At 46.5% G+C, this 16697-nt stretch overlaps 1 protein-coding gene across 1 annotated transcript; it reads right to left on the minus strand.

The window, feature by feature from the left end:
• Positions 1-5844: 5844 nt before the first annotated feature.
• LOC125096029 (annexin A2-like) lies at positions 5845-7218 on the minus strand. Its single transcript, XM_047722653.1, has one exon. It carries the CDS (start codon positions 7167-7169, stop codon positions 6150-6152), a length of 1020 nt encoding a protein of 339 aa, XP_047578609.1. The 5' UTR covers positions 7170-7218; the 3' UTR covers positions 5845-6149.
• Between the last annotated feature and the right edge of the window lie 9479 nt (positions 7219-16697).

The following is a 16697-nucleotide window of genomic DNA, read 5'->3' on the forward strand; positions in this document are numbered from 1 at the left end:
CCCAGCATTGAAAGGCTCAGTTTTGGACACCTGGGTGGCTCCGTTGTTAAGCGTCTGCCTTCGGCTCAGGTCATGATCCCAGGGTCCTGGGATAAAGTCCCACATCGGGCTCCCTGCTCAGTGGGAAGCCTGCTTCTCCCTCTCCCACTCCCGCTGCTTGTGTTCCCCCTTTCAGTGGGTCTCTCTCTGTCAAATAAATAAAATCATTTTAAAAAAAAGGTTCAGTTTTAACTCCTTCAAGTCTACATTTCCTGATTAAGGTTCCCATGTCACATAAAACTGAGATTAAATAAGTTTCATGCTTTTCTGTTATTAATGGGCTTTAGGTTATAGCAGCCCCAGTGGATAGAAGGAAAGATATTTTTCCTCCTCTACATTTTTGCCTTTGAGTCTTTGCTTAAATGTCATTTTCCCAATGAGGTCCACCCTAACCACCTGCTTAGGATTACAAAGCCCCGCTTACTTCTATTCCCACAACCCTCAGTACTCTGCTAAATGCTGTAAAATTTACTTATTGCTCATGGTGATTATTTATTGCCATCTCCTTCCTCCAACCTGTAGGTTCTACCAGCCAGGGATCTCTTTATTTTGTTGTTCACAAATACATTGCCAACTCCTATAACAATGGCATATAGGAAGAGTCAATAATATTTTGTTTGAATTGAAAGACAGGGAGAGGCAGGAGCAGAAAGGGAGAGAGGGAAGGGGTGGGGAGGGAGGAAGAAAGAGTGGGGAATAGTGTAACATTTTTCTAGGGGAAGGGGTCCTCCTCTGGAGGTACTTTTCTTCTACTAGTTTGTTGTCTATTACCTTGTTTGGTTAATATCAGAAATAAAAGCAAGAGCAAGAACAATTTCTTGGTCTAGTGTGTAGGCTGGTCTTGGGGTTAGCTCACCTGAAATGATGTCTCATGCATGTCAGTCACTTCAAAGTGCTTCAAAGTTATACACCTGGACCCCCTCAGCAATTTGATTCCAAGTACTCAAAGGTCCTGCGGTAAGAATTGGGACAAAAACCCCACAGTGTCTGGGGGTCCCTCTGGTACTCTATGGTTTGTGTCCTTCCAAGAGGACATACCCAACAGGCTGACCGCAGACCACAGGGAAAGGACTCCTGCGGGGAGGAGGGTTGACAAATACCCCTTCTTTGTCACTGGGACCTCTAGGGTGAGCTTCCAGGAGTGAACCAAGGACCCAGGATGGGCTCCTATACTGGGGCAGGAAGCCTTCTGCTAACTGTTGGCGGGTGGGGCTCTAAAATTACCTTCCTCCCCTAGGCTTTCTTTCTCAGCTTCTTCAGAGACTGAAGACAAACCACTTTCTCTCTCAGCATTGTCAGAGAAGGAAGATGAACAAGGGGTGGGGCCCAAGGGAGCATTAGCAAACCACACAGTGAGGTCTTCTGATGGCCACAGCAGCCACTGGTCCCAGATGAGGGGAGAAGGGATGGAACAGGAGCCCATCCAAGTGTGGGGCTGAATTCTATATAAACAACAGAGCAGCCGGGCTCTGCCCCAACACCCCCTCCCCTTCCCCGCCAGGCTGTATCCCTGCGGCAAGAGGAAGCTGGAGAGCAAGAAAAAGTGACCCTTGGAATTAGGAATCAGGTCGCGAGTTTACCTCATGCAAACCAGCTCCCTGGAAACCTGCAGGGAAGAGATGACTCAACACACACACCCCAGAATCCTCACTGGCTCCTGGCAAATGCGCCTTCTCCCACCCCCTCAGCCGCAGCTGCTGGGGAGAATGCAATGTGCCTCCTTTCTCTTCTTCCTCCAGCACTGTTCGCATGGAGCCACAAACACAGAAAGACCTTATTCACAGACTCCATCGCTTGGCCCTCTATTGAAAGCTTTCCGCAAATGCAAATTCCTCCCAAGTGGATTCTTTTCAAACACTTTCAAGTTGCTTATTCCCACTGAGAGCAGTTAGACCCAGACTTCCCTGGGCTGGAGGCTCCTTAAAAATATTTACAGTTAAAGGAGGAACAACAGAAAGCAGACAGGCTAGACAACCAAAGGCGGTTTCTCTGGGCCTCCCCTCATTGGGGGTGCATAGGTGGGAAGCCCCCTACTTTTGCAGTCTGTGCCCCTCCCCCAACTTGGTCTTGCCTCCTTCATTCAGTACCACCTTGTGCCAGTGCCCACGTTAGTCCTGGGTGATGGTCCCAACAATGAGACAGAATTTTTGCCCACCAGAAGCTGATATCCACAGAGCTTGACAGGTCTCTAAAGGAGCAAACTTTCCTCTCTCCTGGGACCCTGAGCCCGCCTGCTCCTTTCACTACAGAGAATCCAGAAGTTCTAGTCTCAGCCACTCCCCAGAGGACAGGATCCCCGTGGTGGGATGACTGCCGTGTCAATAAGATTGGGTATTTTAAGTCTTGTATTTGTAGATGAAGCCCCTTCTCCAGTACTTCAGGCTCAACCTTCTGGCAGGTCTCCTGGGGTGCCCTTCCCTCCCACAGAGGCTGTCCCTAGAGGAGGGGGTGCCCTCTCCTCTCTCAGACATCGGACAGGATTCAAGCAGAGGTAACTGAGGAACAGAGGATTCCCCCTCTTCCCCTACTACCTTTCCTACCCCGCACCAGCTGATCACTTGGTTAAAATGGACATTTTGTTCCCTGATTATATAAGGACTTCAGACTACATATGTGGGACCCATTCTTTTCATTTCTCATGGAAATCTTTCCAATAGCTCGTTTTCAGCAGCTGCATAACGTCCCGTCACGTGACTGTTTCATAATTGATCAAAGGAGACTCTGAAGGGTGCCTGGTTATGACACCCCAAACATGCCACTTTGGTCTTAAGGATTACTTTGAGTCAAAAGCACTTAAAGAACGCAGCTCCGGGAAAAGCATTCTGATCTCCCCTTTTCTCTCTGGAAGCAGATTAAAAACCCATATGTGAACGATGCTTCCCTCTCCACCGGAGGGAATGTAACATTCTTATCATCAAGGACAAGTAGTTGAGACCTAGAGAATTCTATACCCACAGCCTTCATCTAGATACTTCTTATCTTCCTTTAGCCTCCCCACACAGTTTAATAATTTTCCCACAGTTGTCTCTCTTTGTTCAACCTGATGGAAAAATAAGTCCTTTCCACCATTTCTCTGGGTATCCACTTCCTTTTAAGAGTTCCCATGTCACATAAAACTTATATAAATGTGTATGGCTTTCACCCACTAACCTGCCCTCTGTGTCTAATTCTCAGTCTCAGACAAAACAAAACAAAACAAAACAAAAACAAACAAAAAAAAAACCTTAAGACGCTAGAAGGTAAATGTTGCCTCGCCTATAGTGGCAACAGGCAATGGCCTCTATCCTAATAGAGTTGCCACCGGCCTCTCCCTTTCCCAGCATTCCAAGCGAGAGCCCTACGATTCACTCTAATTGGACCGTCTGGCATCACATGACCCATGGGCCCAGCCACCGGGTGGACCGAGGTTAGCTTCCCCTGAGTAGGGGGCACTAGGGAAGGCAGAATATCTGAATGAAAATTAGGTTATTTTAATTAAGGAAGACTGGAATGCTGGGAATGTGATCAATACATGTTGATTCTCAATCGGTTTTTCCTTTTCTTAGCAGTTCACTTGCTGATGGGTGTATGAGTTTCTCCAGCCTTTCACATCACAACGGACATCCCTGAAGATACCCACTTTTTCCGTAAGATTCCTTCTCAGTGCCCCACTCGTCTGTTACCAGACTCCTCCCCCAATACCCTCTTCAGACTCGCCTGATCCCTCCCTTTGTGAGTTCATGGCCCCAAGATCAAACTTCTTTATATGACTTCCATAGCCTGAGCAATGAACACAGAAATGAGTCAGGGTGGCCTTCTAGGGTTGGGGAATGTGATGTCCAATTCTCATTCTACGGCAGCCAGTTACCGTGGGAAAGTACTACCTTCAGGCCAGAAATCCAGGAAAGATACCCTCATGGGCCCACCTACCATGTCTTTTTAGACTAATTAATCATTCTTCCTTTAAGCCAGGCACATCTTACAGGCTGACCTGGCATCAGATAAAGTATCTGTAGCCCCTTCTATCCCACCCATAGGAAAATAGAGGAAGTCGATAGAAATCTGACGGTAGTGAATGCCGTACTGTGCTACCCGATCAAGACACCCATTCCCTTCGATGCCAGAAGTGTTGGCCCCTGAGTGCTCACAGCTATGCCCGTCTATGGGAATTGCCCTCAGCTAAAAGAAAGAAAGAAAGAAAGAAAGAAAGAAAGAAAGAAAGAAAGAAAGACATATTGCTTCACCCAAGATCATGCCGTTGCCCCAAGACCCCCAAGAGGCAAGATGAACCTAAGGACCCGTCTGCAGAGACAGAAAAATATTCCCCTCTTCCCTTCTAGGTTCTTAGGCTGGTCTAATAATTGGCATAAGACAGATTAATAGGCGAAAACAAATTTAATTACATATGTATGGGTGCCCCATAAAAACGGGAGACTCAAAGGCAGTCAGGCAATCGAGGTTTTTGTGCCATCGTGAGCAAAGGCAAGGGATGGGAGCCTGGGGCTTCAAAGGGGAGAAAGGAAATTCACAGGAAGATGAGAAGAGCAGATGTTTAGTAATCAAACGTCCCGTCATGCAGATGTCTTTCGCATAAAAAGAAGTTATCTCTGATAAAAGCCCGCTCTCTGGGCTGGGCCCCCCTGTGCCAATTATTTTAGGCAGTTAGGGAGAGGTTAAAAAAAAAAAAAAAAAGCCTGTTCTGAGTCTGTTGGAACTAGATTGCCTGTGCTCAAAATAATCCGCAAGCTGAAGGGGCCTGTTAGGGGGCGGGGCGGGGGGGGGCTATTCTGCTTGCCTTCAGGTTCTTGTGGGGGTAAGAAGGCCTGGATTCGGGTCTCTTTTTGAGATAACTCTGAAAGACCATCCCAGCCTCAGAGCTCCCTACGCATCCCAGTCGTCTACTGCCACACAATAAACCACCCCAAGACTTAGTGGCAGAAAACAATGATTGGTTATTGCCCATGTTTCTCTGGGTTGATGGGGCTCAATGGAGATGGTTCATGGTATAGCTGAGATCACTCCTTCAGGTACATCGAGCCGGCAGTGTGGTGGGAGCTGGAACACACACATTCATCTCTATCCTGCAGGGTCCTCTCCACGTTAAGTACCCTGCTATGGGCTTCCTTACACATGGCAGCTGAATTCCAGGGAATGTTCCAAGAGGACAAGCCCCACTGTGCAGGCCCTTAATAAGCCTCTACCTGCATCATTCTTGCTAATGTCACATTAGCCAAGCCTGAGTCAATATGGTACTATATGAGGATGGGAATGCCAGCAGGTTTGGTGGACTGGGGGCCTACCAGTGTCACAATTGACCCCAGTCTAGCTTCCAACTCCTAATAATTTGTATCCACTGTGAAATAGAGTCACCCCTCAAAACAAAACAAAACTTCCAAAGTAATTTTCCATGCCAGCACCACAGTAAGGCCTGAGGTCCAGGATCTCACCATGAAAATTAGACCCAGATGGGATGATACTTTCATAGTGTGGTTTGTCAAGTATAGCTCTTCATGTTTGGTTTCTTAGGTACAGAGGCCTGTGAACTATGAAGACCAGTTGTCTCCCCAACACACACCTGACAACTACTGGTAAGGCAGAGACAGGAAAATATAATAGATACTCTCTCATTCAAAAGTTGAGGGGAAGGAAGACACATAATAATGACAAGCCCATAACAATAGCAAAAAATCTTTCCACATACACATTTAGTTGCCGCTCACAAATTTTGGTGTTTTTTTGTTTTTTTTTTTATTTTTACTTTTTATTTTATTTTTTAAGCTTGTTTGATTTTTAACAATCAAGTTGAAAGCAAGGTCAACGAAGTACTTGTTTATAAAGTAAAAATTCAGTTTATTCATCTGTTTATGACACAGTACACAAGAGGCAAAGTGTTTCACATCATAGATTTCACTTCCAAATCCTTGGAATGTTCATTTCTTTGGCTAAAAAGAGAGACTAGACATGAGAGGCAGGCAATGCTTAGGCAACTGCAATAAGGATGGGGAGCGGGTGATACTAATGCCATCCCTGTGGGGACGGGCACAAGGGGACTATTAGTCATAAGCTATTTTCTAGAATTGTTAGCTGGAAACGAAGGAGCACCACTCCTGGATGCTTAAACGTTGTGGGCCTCAGTCATCCCCACCACACAGGTACAGCAGCGCTTTCTGGTAGTCGCCCTTCGTGTCTTGCTGGATGTAGTAATACAGGGACTTGCCATACTTTCTCTTGAATTCAGACCTAATTTTCAACATGTCCACTTCACTGCAAGAGACCATGATTCTTATCAGAACTTTATCACGAGTCCCCTTGCCCTTCATGGAGTCGTACAGCCGGTCAGCAAAATACAGGGGCTTATTCTGAATGCACTGGACCAGGTTTAGGAAAGCATTTTCCAGGTCTCCTTTGACCTCCTTCTTGATGCTCTCCAACATGTCATAAGGGCTGTAGCTCTTGTACCTATCAAATACTTTCTGGAGGTGACACACACTCCGCTCAGTCATGATGCTGATCCACTTGGGTACATCAGTTCCTTTTCTCTTCACTCCGGCATCATAGAGATCCCGGGCATCTTGGTCAATCAGTTCATAATCAATGACAGAGCCATCCTCTGCTCTTCTACCCTTTGCAAGGGCAACCATCAGCTTGCGGAAGTCACCAGATGTGTCAGAAACGATGTCCTTCTCCAGATCAGTCTTGTACATTTCCTTGTAGACTCTGTTAATTTCCTGAAGCTCTTGGTTGGTCATTGAGCAGATGATCTCAATGAGGGAGTCCTCATCAGTCCCCAGTCCCTTCATGGAGGCTTTCAGCTCAGAAGCGTCATACTGAGCAGGTGTTTTTAATAGGCCCAAAATCACTGTCTCCAGGTGGCCGGACAAGGCTGATTTCAGCGCTGATGCAAGTTCCTTTTTGGTCCTTCTCTGGTAGGCGAAGGCAATATCCTGTCTCTGTTCATTGCTGCGGTTGGTCAAAATGTTGACAATGGTGACCTCATCCACACCTTTGGTCTTGATGGCCGTTTCAATGTTCAGAGCATCACGCTCAGCATCAAAATTGGTGTATGCTTTGACCGACCCATATGCACTTGGGGGCGTGGAGTGATCACCCTCCAAGCTGAGCTTGCAGAGAATTTCGTGAACAGTAGACATTTTGAAGGAAGCTGGGCCCAGTGCCGAGAGCAGCAAGCGTCCCCAGTTGTAGAGCCAAATTTTGGTGTTTTATTGTTGCTCTAACTCAAGTAAAATTATTTCCTAATTTCACACGTGATGTTTTAAGATGTTATGTAAGATTGTGTTGTTTAATTCCCATATATTTGAGAACTTTCTGGATATCGTTTTGTTATTGATTATTAATTTTGATACCTCTGTGATTGACGACTAATACCTCAGATAATATACTCAGCATGTTTTCAGTCCTTTGAAATTTATTGAGACTTGTTTTATGGCCCAGCCTATGGTCTCTCTTGGTGAGTGTTCTGTATGCTTTTTTACACAATCTGACAATCTCAGCTTTGTATATAAAAGTATTTAGTTCATTGATGTTAAATAACTATTAACATGGTTGGGTTTAAGTCTACCATCTTGGTTTAGTTTTTCATTTGTCCCTGAAGTTTGTTTTTTTCTCTCTTTATCCTTCTCTGCCACTCTTTGTGTGAACTATCATTTGCTATGCCACTTATCTCATCTATTAGCTTTTTAGCTAAGCTTCTTGGTGTTGCTTCTAGCTGTTTTTTTCTAGAAACTGAAACATGCATCTTTAACTTATCCATGGTGTTGGAGCGCTTGGGTGGATCAATTGTTAAACGTCTTGTAAGGATGAAGCCAGACACTTTCTTCAGTCATCTCCCGAGCAGCTCTGGTCAGCTAGATCTGAGCAAGTCAGGCTGTGTGTACAAAAAGTACAGCCAACGTCATTGAGCTAGAAAATCCACAAAGATTACTGGTGATGTGGGGTCAATTTTCCACATTGGTGCATCTGAGGATGACTTGAGAGCATCTCAAAAGCATCAGTGAACAGATTTAGTGTAAGGTTGTGGACAGAAGTACTTTATATAATTGCATCAAAGTTTGCAATGGGGCACCTGGGTGGCTCAGATGGTTAAGCATCCGCCTTCAGCTCAGGTCATGATCTCAGGGTCCTGGGATGGAGACCCAGCTGCAAAGGACTCCCAGCTCAGTGGGGAGTCTGCTTTTCCCTCTCCCTCCACCCCTCTCCCATTCATGCACATGCAGGCACACACACACATGCACACACTCTCTCTCAAATAAATAAATAAATCTTGTTTTTAAAAAGTCACAGGAATCATTAGGAAGAAGGGAAGATTAGATTAGGAGAAATAATGTGAAGCCAGAGATAAGATTGATACACAAAATACTTACCATGAAAATCCTCTACACTTCCTAGATATGGGCCGCAATTTGACTCTGAACTTACTAGCAGTCCATGCAAAGAAAGAAACAAGTCCAGCCATATTACTCACAATGTTCAGTAGATATAAACAAATCAAGTGCTTAATTCCAAGACCAGAAAGGAATGTCTTCCATATGCTTTCATACAAAGGGCCTATGTAATAGAGCAAGCAAGGCTCTAAAAACATCCTTATTGTAAATAAAACGAGTGCCATGGGTTGGTGTCAACAGTCACCCTTCTTTAAGTCAATGGCATTACAAAGGCACCTGAGGGCAAAGAGCATGTGATCATCTGAGATGTAGTATATAATCCCGAAGTAAATGCTAACAAGGCTAGAGCCCTCTGCATGACTGAATGTGTGACTGCCGTTCAGACAAGTCTTACTAAATGTTGTTTAATTCAACCAAATGTTTGCTGAGTATCAAACAAGAGTGAGTGTGAGGTCATGGCTCTGATCTGGCAAGGACCCTTAATAGTCTCTGTTTGACAGTTGAGTGCAGATGTCAATGTCTAAACAGGCAGCTGAGCTAGGGCAGGGTTAACAACCTCTTCTGAAAGTCAAGGTCTCCAGATGTCCCCCCACAGAGGCCAGACAGGACCAGGCAGGACCACTTTGGTTTCATCCTTGCACGCAAATGACTGACACCTCAAATTCTTAGGCTAGTATTCCTGACCTTTTCAGGTCCAAGAACCATTTTTAATCCACCCTGCACCCGAACATGTATAGTAATTGTAACTTTGGGACTGGCTTATTGGAGAATATATAAAATGACAGACTCCTTCTTAAAAACTATGCATGTAATAAATTGTAGAAAAAAATGTGTAACTCTGTATGGTAACTGATGTTAGCTAGAATTATCGTGATTATTTTGAAATATATGCAAATATTGAATCATTGTGTTGCATACCTAAAAATAACATGGTACATGTCAACTGTACCTCAATAAAGAAGAAAGAAGGAAAGAAAGAAAGAAAGACCTAACTACATAGATAAGCAATAAGTGAAGATAAAAATCACCAATATTGGGGCACCTGTGTGGCTCAATCTTTAACTGTCTGCCTTCAGCTCATGTCATAATCCCAGGGTCCTGGAACCGAGCCCCACAGAAGCTCCTGCTTCTGTGGGAAGCCTGTGGCTCCCTCTCTCACTCCCCATGCTTGTGTTCCCTCCCTGATTGTCTTTCTCCCTGTCAAATAAATAAAATCTTTTTAAAAAATCACCAATATTTTGGCTGCCCAGCCTCCATTCCTCTGTATGGAAGCCAAAGGTGAATCAAATATTCTCTCATTCAGCTTCTTTATATCAGGTAACCCAAACTTAGCCAGGTAGGTGCTCCTGCCAAGGACTTTGAATTGTGAAGGAGTAATGCAAAGGCCCTGTGGTCAGTCAGATAATATTCACAGTGGCTGCAGCAGAGTTAAGAGTTTAACAGCATAATCCTGAGGGGCCAGCAGTAGTAATGCCAGGGTCAGCTTCCCAGGCAGACTGTTATTGGGAGGATACTGCCATCAAAATGGTCTCTCTGGTTTCAGAAGAAGGTCCCAGAGTGGCAGAGTGACTTCTCTAATATATCGGTTCACAGCCCCTTGAATTGAATGGAGACTGGGTCCCCTTGAAAAAACATCATGTGATAACATAAAAAATGTATTCTGCCTGTCTTACTCCTGCTTTTCCTACAGGGGATTTGACCACATATCAGGGAAACTACCCTGGGGAAAGGAATGAATCAGAACTTTCAGGGGATTTGGGACAAAGCTCAAACCAACAGTATTCCTTGGGGGGCCAGAACACCACCAGACTGAGTGATAAATGGAGCTTTGGTTGGAGTCCTGCTCATAGAAGGACTGTTGGAATCCTGAACCCATTACTTCTCCAGTGCCTCACTGTGGGGTTGGAATAGATATAGAACAGAATCCACACATTGGCTCTATGACCCAAAAGTAAGGACTATTATGATAGGAAGGACAAGGGAGAGACCCCTGGAATCCCTCTCCCCAACAAACAGCAAATCTGAAGGAAATTCTAAGCCCAGAAGGGAAAATCGCTATTAGTATCGCTGCGAACCTGTTGAAGGTGTGTGTGTGTGTGTGTGTGTGTGCATGTGTGTGCATGTTGAGGCAATGATTCCTCTTATGGTCCTACATAAATCTCCTATCCGACCAGTGCAGAAGAAGCATGGGGAGGGAGTGGACACAGCAAGTCTCCTTCATTTTGTTTCTAAGCTTTGGACGGCCTGGGCCTTGAACACTTCACTGCCCCACCTCATTCACTATGGGACATAATGCTGGTTCACTACATTGATGATATTGTGCTTAGACTTAGTGAGGTGCCTTAGATACTCTCATAGTACATGGGTTCACTGACTTTCCCCAAATATTATCTACAATCCATAGAAAGATATTTACTGTCTTGGCTTTGCCCTCAAATGACAAGATGGCTGCCATAGGTCCAAATATCAAATCCACACAACAGTGTCTCAAAAAGAAGGAAGATGGTGGGCTAAAAAGGACTATTCACCTTCCCTATTCAGGAAAGAAAATCTTTCCCAGAAGTATCTCCAGAGGACACTCAGTTACATACCCACCCTGAGACCAATCACCGACAAAGAGGAGCAGGAGTGTCATAAGTGGCTTAATCTACCAGTGAATCAACCCCTGGCCCTTTGTAACAAGATCAGGGCTCAATGAACATGGAGGGGCAGTGAGAAGGGAAGCATCAATGTCTGTTATGGCCAGTACCCTCGTCCTGTCCCTGTCTAGGTGAAAACCAATCTAAACTAAATTGTCAGTGAAGCCACAGAAATCATCCTTGTAAGAGAATGATGGCATTACTTCTAGATCTGTGCTGCCCAATACGCTAGCCACTAACTACCTGTGGCTATTTAAACTTAACTTAAAATTAATTAAAATTAAACAAAAATTTAAAAACAGTGCCTCAGTCACACTAGCCACATTTCAAGGGCTCACCTGTGGCTCGTGGCTACCGTCCCAGACAGCACAAACATAAAATACCTTCATCATCACAGAAAATTCTATTGGGGCACCGCTTCTGCTGCCAAGGATAAGTGATAAGAGGCTTCTTCTAAAGCTATGAGGTGAGGGTTTCACTGCCCCCCACCCTGGCCAGTGTCATGCCACTCTCCAGTCATCGGCAAAACCCCCTCGCCTTTGCCCAACAAAGCCTGAGAATGGGGAGCTGAGCAGTCTTGAAGTCAGTAATCACAGAAGCTCTCTGTCATCTGTCATCTGGTGATGACACCTGAGTTTGGGGGCACTCATCAGGATCCTGACCGAATCCTCCATTCATCTCTCTGGGCAGGAGAGGTGCTGGCCAGGAGCTGGTCGAAACAAACAATGTCATCGTAAGATCAGTATTTAATGGTTACCTTGTCCGATGCCAGGCCCCCTGTGAAAAGCGATCAGGAATTCACCCCACTGCCCGTATCCCCAAAACACACACTCTTTCTAGATCTCATCAGCCAGGGACAAAGGGGAAGCTGAAAGTGTGCAGAATGAGACAGGTACCTGGGCAGGGGGTCCCTGGTGAGCGCTGGCCCCGAGGCCCACCCCAAGGACACCCTAGTAGGACAGCGGATGTTCTATTGGACTGTCCTAGAAAGGGGTGTGCGTGCTGAGCCCTGGGTGAGGAAGGAGGAATCCCTCTAGTGACAGCCCCCTTCTGATCCACTCAAACCTCAGGAAGCCTGACAATTAAAGTGCCACCATGAGCGAGGCTGGGGGAGGAAATAGCCCCATTCAGCTTTTAGAGCCCACAGCCACTTCCTGGCCATTCTGGGCCAGTGCCATCCTCCTGCAAGGCCAGATCTTGGAGACTCATGCTCAAACTCAAACTTGCCCTGGCCAGGAGGGTTGTAAAGGAGGGCCAAGCTGAGTGGCTTTAAGGTCACCCTGTGTCACTGCAGGCCAAGTCAGCTGCCGCTCCCCTCCCTGCCACGCCAGGGACCAGACGCCAGCAGATCCTTATGAAGTCACCTTGAGGTGACCTTGAGATGCCCAGGCCGGGGCACCAGGTGCAGACAGCCTCCCCAGGGTTGCATGCTGGAGCGGCATTTGGCCAACGTTGCACTGGTGGGAGCTGTAGGCCTGCCAGCAATGCTCAGGTGGGCTGGTCACCTGTTCCCAGGTGCCAGGCAGAGCCAGGCCCATGTCCCCACTTCTGCATGGATGCTCTTTCAGCTGTTACTTGTGGCAGGGGGATGGGGTCGGAAGCTCAAGGGCAGGCTGAGGGTGCATTTCTGCAGGTGGAGGATTGCCTTCCTGGTTCCCAATTCTTTCAGCCTGTGCAGCTGTGCCCTGGAGGGGGGATGGGGGCCTGCCCACCTCTCCTCCAGACACCACTGACCCATCCTGGGCCCAGCAAGTGTACAGCAGGGGTGAGAGTGAGGGCCTTTCTGCCTGGCCAGCTTAACAGACTTCCATTAGAGCTTCATTTACCTAACGTTCCGGTAAAACTGAGCTGCTTGATCCTCCTGTGAGCACCAGCTGTCGGAGACATCTGCATTCCCAGGACCCAGACAGGAACCATTGGGCTGGGCTGGGATGAAGGGAAGCAGAAGATGTCACCCCAAAATGTGCCACTTGGCATGTGGATTATTTGAGCTGAAGGCAATCAAGACCCAAAGACCCAGGAAAAGCTTTTTCCCTCTCCTTTAACTGCCTAGAAGAATTTAGATAGGGGGCCTGACCCAGAAAGAGAGCTATTACCAGATAGCTTTTTTTGTTGTTGTTTTGTTTTTTGTTTTTTTGTCAGAAAGACTTACTTACTTATGACAGGGCCAATACCCGATTACCCAACACCTGCTCTTCTCATCTTCCTGGGACTTGTCCTCCTCCCTCTGGAGCCCCAGGTCCCTTGTCCCGTTCCTCAGCTCAGGACATCATGTGAGCCTCAATTGTTCCACTGCCTTTGAGTCTTATGTCTTCGTGGGATGGCAGTATAGATGTAATTAAATTTATTTGGCTCCTGTTAATCTCTCTTGCGTTAATTTAATTCTTAGACCAGCCAAATAATCTAGAAGGGAGAAAAGGAAAATATTCCACGCTTTGGGTGCCTGGGTGGCTCAGTTGTTTGAGCATCTGCCTTCATTCAGCTCAGGTCATGATCCCAGGGTTCTGGGATGGATCCCCACTCTCCTCCTCCATAAGGCTTGCTGCTCAGCGGGAAGCCTGCTTCTCCCTCTACTACTCTCCCTGCTGTGTTCCCTCTCTCTTGCTCTCTCTCTGTCAGATAAATAAATAAATAAATAAATAAATGGAAATGTTCCACCCTGACAACAAGGAAATGAAGTCTGAGTACAGCGCTACCCTTGGGGCCATCCAGCATCCAGGACACAGCACAGGGGAGTGGGGCTGCTTCACTGTCCCACCCACAGGCCCCAGTCAGATCCAGTCTGGAAACCTCCTCCTACCCCAGCCTTGGTCCTCTCTGGGTCCTGGGTACCCCTCCAGCTTCCTTCCTTTTCATGGTCTTTCTCACATTTAAGATTTTTTAAAAGATTTTATTTATTTATTTGACAGAGATCACAAGTAGGCAAAGAAGCAGGCAGAGAGAGAGAGAGAGAGAGAGAGGAAGGGAAGCAGGCTCCTTGCTGAGCAGAAAGCCTGATGCGGGGCTGACCCAGGACCCTGGGATTATGACCTGAGCCAAAGGCAGAAGCTTTAACCCACTGAACCACCCAGGCGCCCCTACACATGTAAGATCTTTCTCCCCCTATAGGGATTCCCCCGGAGCCCACACACTCTCCCCGGGTCCCTCCTTCCTCAAAGCTCCAAAAACAACTGTTTTAGGAGAGAAGATCAAGGAAGGAAAGAAGTGAAGAAAGATTGATGGGAAAGGGAGAAAGGCGAAGGGACAGGGGAAGGGAGGAGAGAAGAGGGGAGGAGGGGAAGGAAGGAGGGAGGAGGGGGAAGAAGGCGGAGGGGAAAAGGAGGAGGGAGGGATAAAGGAGGGAGGACGGAGGAAGGATAGCGTGAAAGACAGGGAGAAAAGAGAGCAAAGGAGGTACCCAAAACCAGACCAAGATCACTCCTTCTTTTTCAGATCAATAGGTTTCTATCATTCTTCCCACCAGGTTCTACTTGAGGGACCACAGAGAAGCAAATTGCTTCAGAAATCCAGTTTCACTTTACTTCTTCATTGAAAACCAGGGAAATCAGAAAAAGCCTACTTGTTTTATGATGTTTTCAAGGGTGTGGACACAGAGGAGGAAAAAATCATCTTGGTTTCCTGCCCGCCCCTGCCCCCCTTTTTAAGGTCTTTGCAGTTTCCTGTTAATTTAATACCTGAACCTTTGCCATGTAAATAACACAGGTAAAGATAAAACGTACCGGCCTGGACTCTGACCTTTGCTTAATACCCACCCCCTCTCTGATTCATCCCCCATCCCATCACTGGGAGGTTTGGAATTGTTACCTGGAAATTTCAAGCCGGAGAATAAATAGCTCGAGGCAGAGCGTGTTGGTTTTATTTATTTTTATTATTATATTATTTTAATTAGAGAGAGAGAAAGAGTGAGCACAAGCAGGGGGAGCTGTAGGCAAGGAGCCAGGATGTGGGACTCAATCCAGGACCTTTGGAACATGACCTGAGAGGAAGGCAAACGGGCTGAGCCATCCAGGTGTCCCACGTGCTGGTTTTAGAAAAGTCTGTGTCCAAAACTCAGACCAGTTCTCTGGCCAGCTGCTGTGTCTTCCTTTCTCCCTCAAAGCTGTAACCTAGGGGCGCCTGGGTGGCTCAGTGGGTTAAAGCCTCTGCCTTCGGCTCAGGTCATGATCCCAGGGTCCTGGGATCGAGCCCCACATGGGATCGAGCCCCACATGGGATCGAGCCCCGCATCAGGCTCTCTGCTCAGCAGGGAGCCTGCTTCCTCCCCTCTTTCTCTGCCTACTTCTCTGCCTACCTGTGATCTCTGTCAAATAAATAAATAAAATCTTAAAAAAAAAAAAAAGCTGTAACCTAGATGGGGTCAATTCCCTTTCCATTCACTTGGGAGGACGGGTCCCCCAACCCCCCAACCTCCCATCCCCACCTCCCACCTCTGTCACCTCTGCATCTTTTATGTACCCACGCTCTGCTCTGCTGGTCCTGCACTGCCCCATTTACTTAGACAAGAGTGATTTAAACAAGTGACTGAATTCCTCTTCCTCCTGTGGGGCACACCTGTATTTATTTCTTTTCTTGTTGGGAGTGCTTCCTCTAACAGTGTTTTTGGTGTTTTCCAAGAGGTGATCTATGTGAGACACCTTCTGAGCCCTTAAATACCTGATAATTTGGCCAGAAATCAAAATCTAGGCTCAAAGTTCTTTTTCTGTAATACTTTAAAAATATTATTCAACTATCATCTTAAATTCGGTGTTGCTGTTGAGAAATCTGAAGGCAATCTGATTTTTGTTCCTTCGTCAGTCCTTTGTGACCCAGGTACCTGGAATACAGACGTGATGGCTGGCATTTTCACTGCCAGTTTGGATTATGAAGATGAGATGGGGGAATAGTGAGCTGGATTGAGACCTGACCCCTCAAAGAACTGGTAATACAAAGTTACTCTATCAGCCTTGAACAGTCCCCCTCCACACTTCTACAAAAGGGAAAATAAACTTTCATTGTGTTTGGAGTCTGCGTTATTAGTAGCTATTATTTGGAATCTGTGTTATTAATATCTGAAATGAATATTCATGTATTGTGTAAATCTGCTTTGTCTTAAACTTTCCAGATTTCTGATTAGTTTTCCCAGTGATTGATGTTTTCCTGGTTATCAGCTACCTTGGCTACCTTGAAAGAGGTTAAAGCCTAAATTCTACCTTGTTTCCTCTTGGGGAGCTCAAAGAAGGGGGGAGGGGTGGTAAAGACAGGGCAATTGCCTGTGCTATTACAATGTAAATTGGGCTACCCCCCAGGGTGCCTCTGACCCCCCCAAAACTTACCAGGCACCTTTCTCAGGGAACTTCTTGGCACTCTCTCCCGACCACTACTCTTTTTGTGAGCTAGGTCATGTGGGTGGAATGCCCTGACCCAGGCAGTGGGAAGAAGGGCCAGGACTGCTACTGGCTGCCAGGTCTGATCGTTGTTCTGTGCTTCTAACCCCAGCCTAATGTTACCATTCCCAGCTAGTGCAACTATTTTCTGCCTCAAAGCACCATGGCAATGACTACGATAAGTCTGGGGCTGGGGCTGGGGCTGGGCAATGATCTATCCAAGCCAATGTGGGCAAAGAGAAGCACACATTTCTTACAAGACATCCACTCAACCT

This window comes from Lutra lutra, chromosome 3 (assembly GCF_902655055.1).
Source record: "Lutra lutra chromosome 3, mLutLut1.2, whole genome shotgun sequence".
Classification (NCBI taxonomy): domain Eukaryota; kingdom Metazoa; phylum Chordata; class Mammalia; order Carnivora; family Mustelidae; genus Lutra; species Lutra lutra.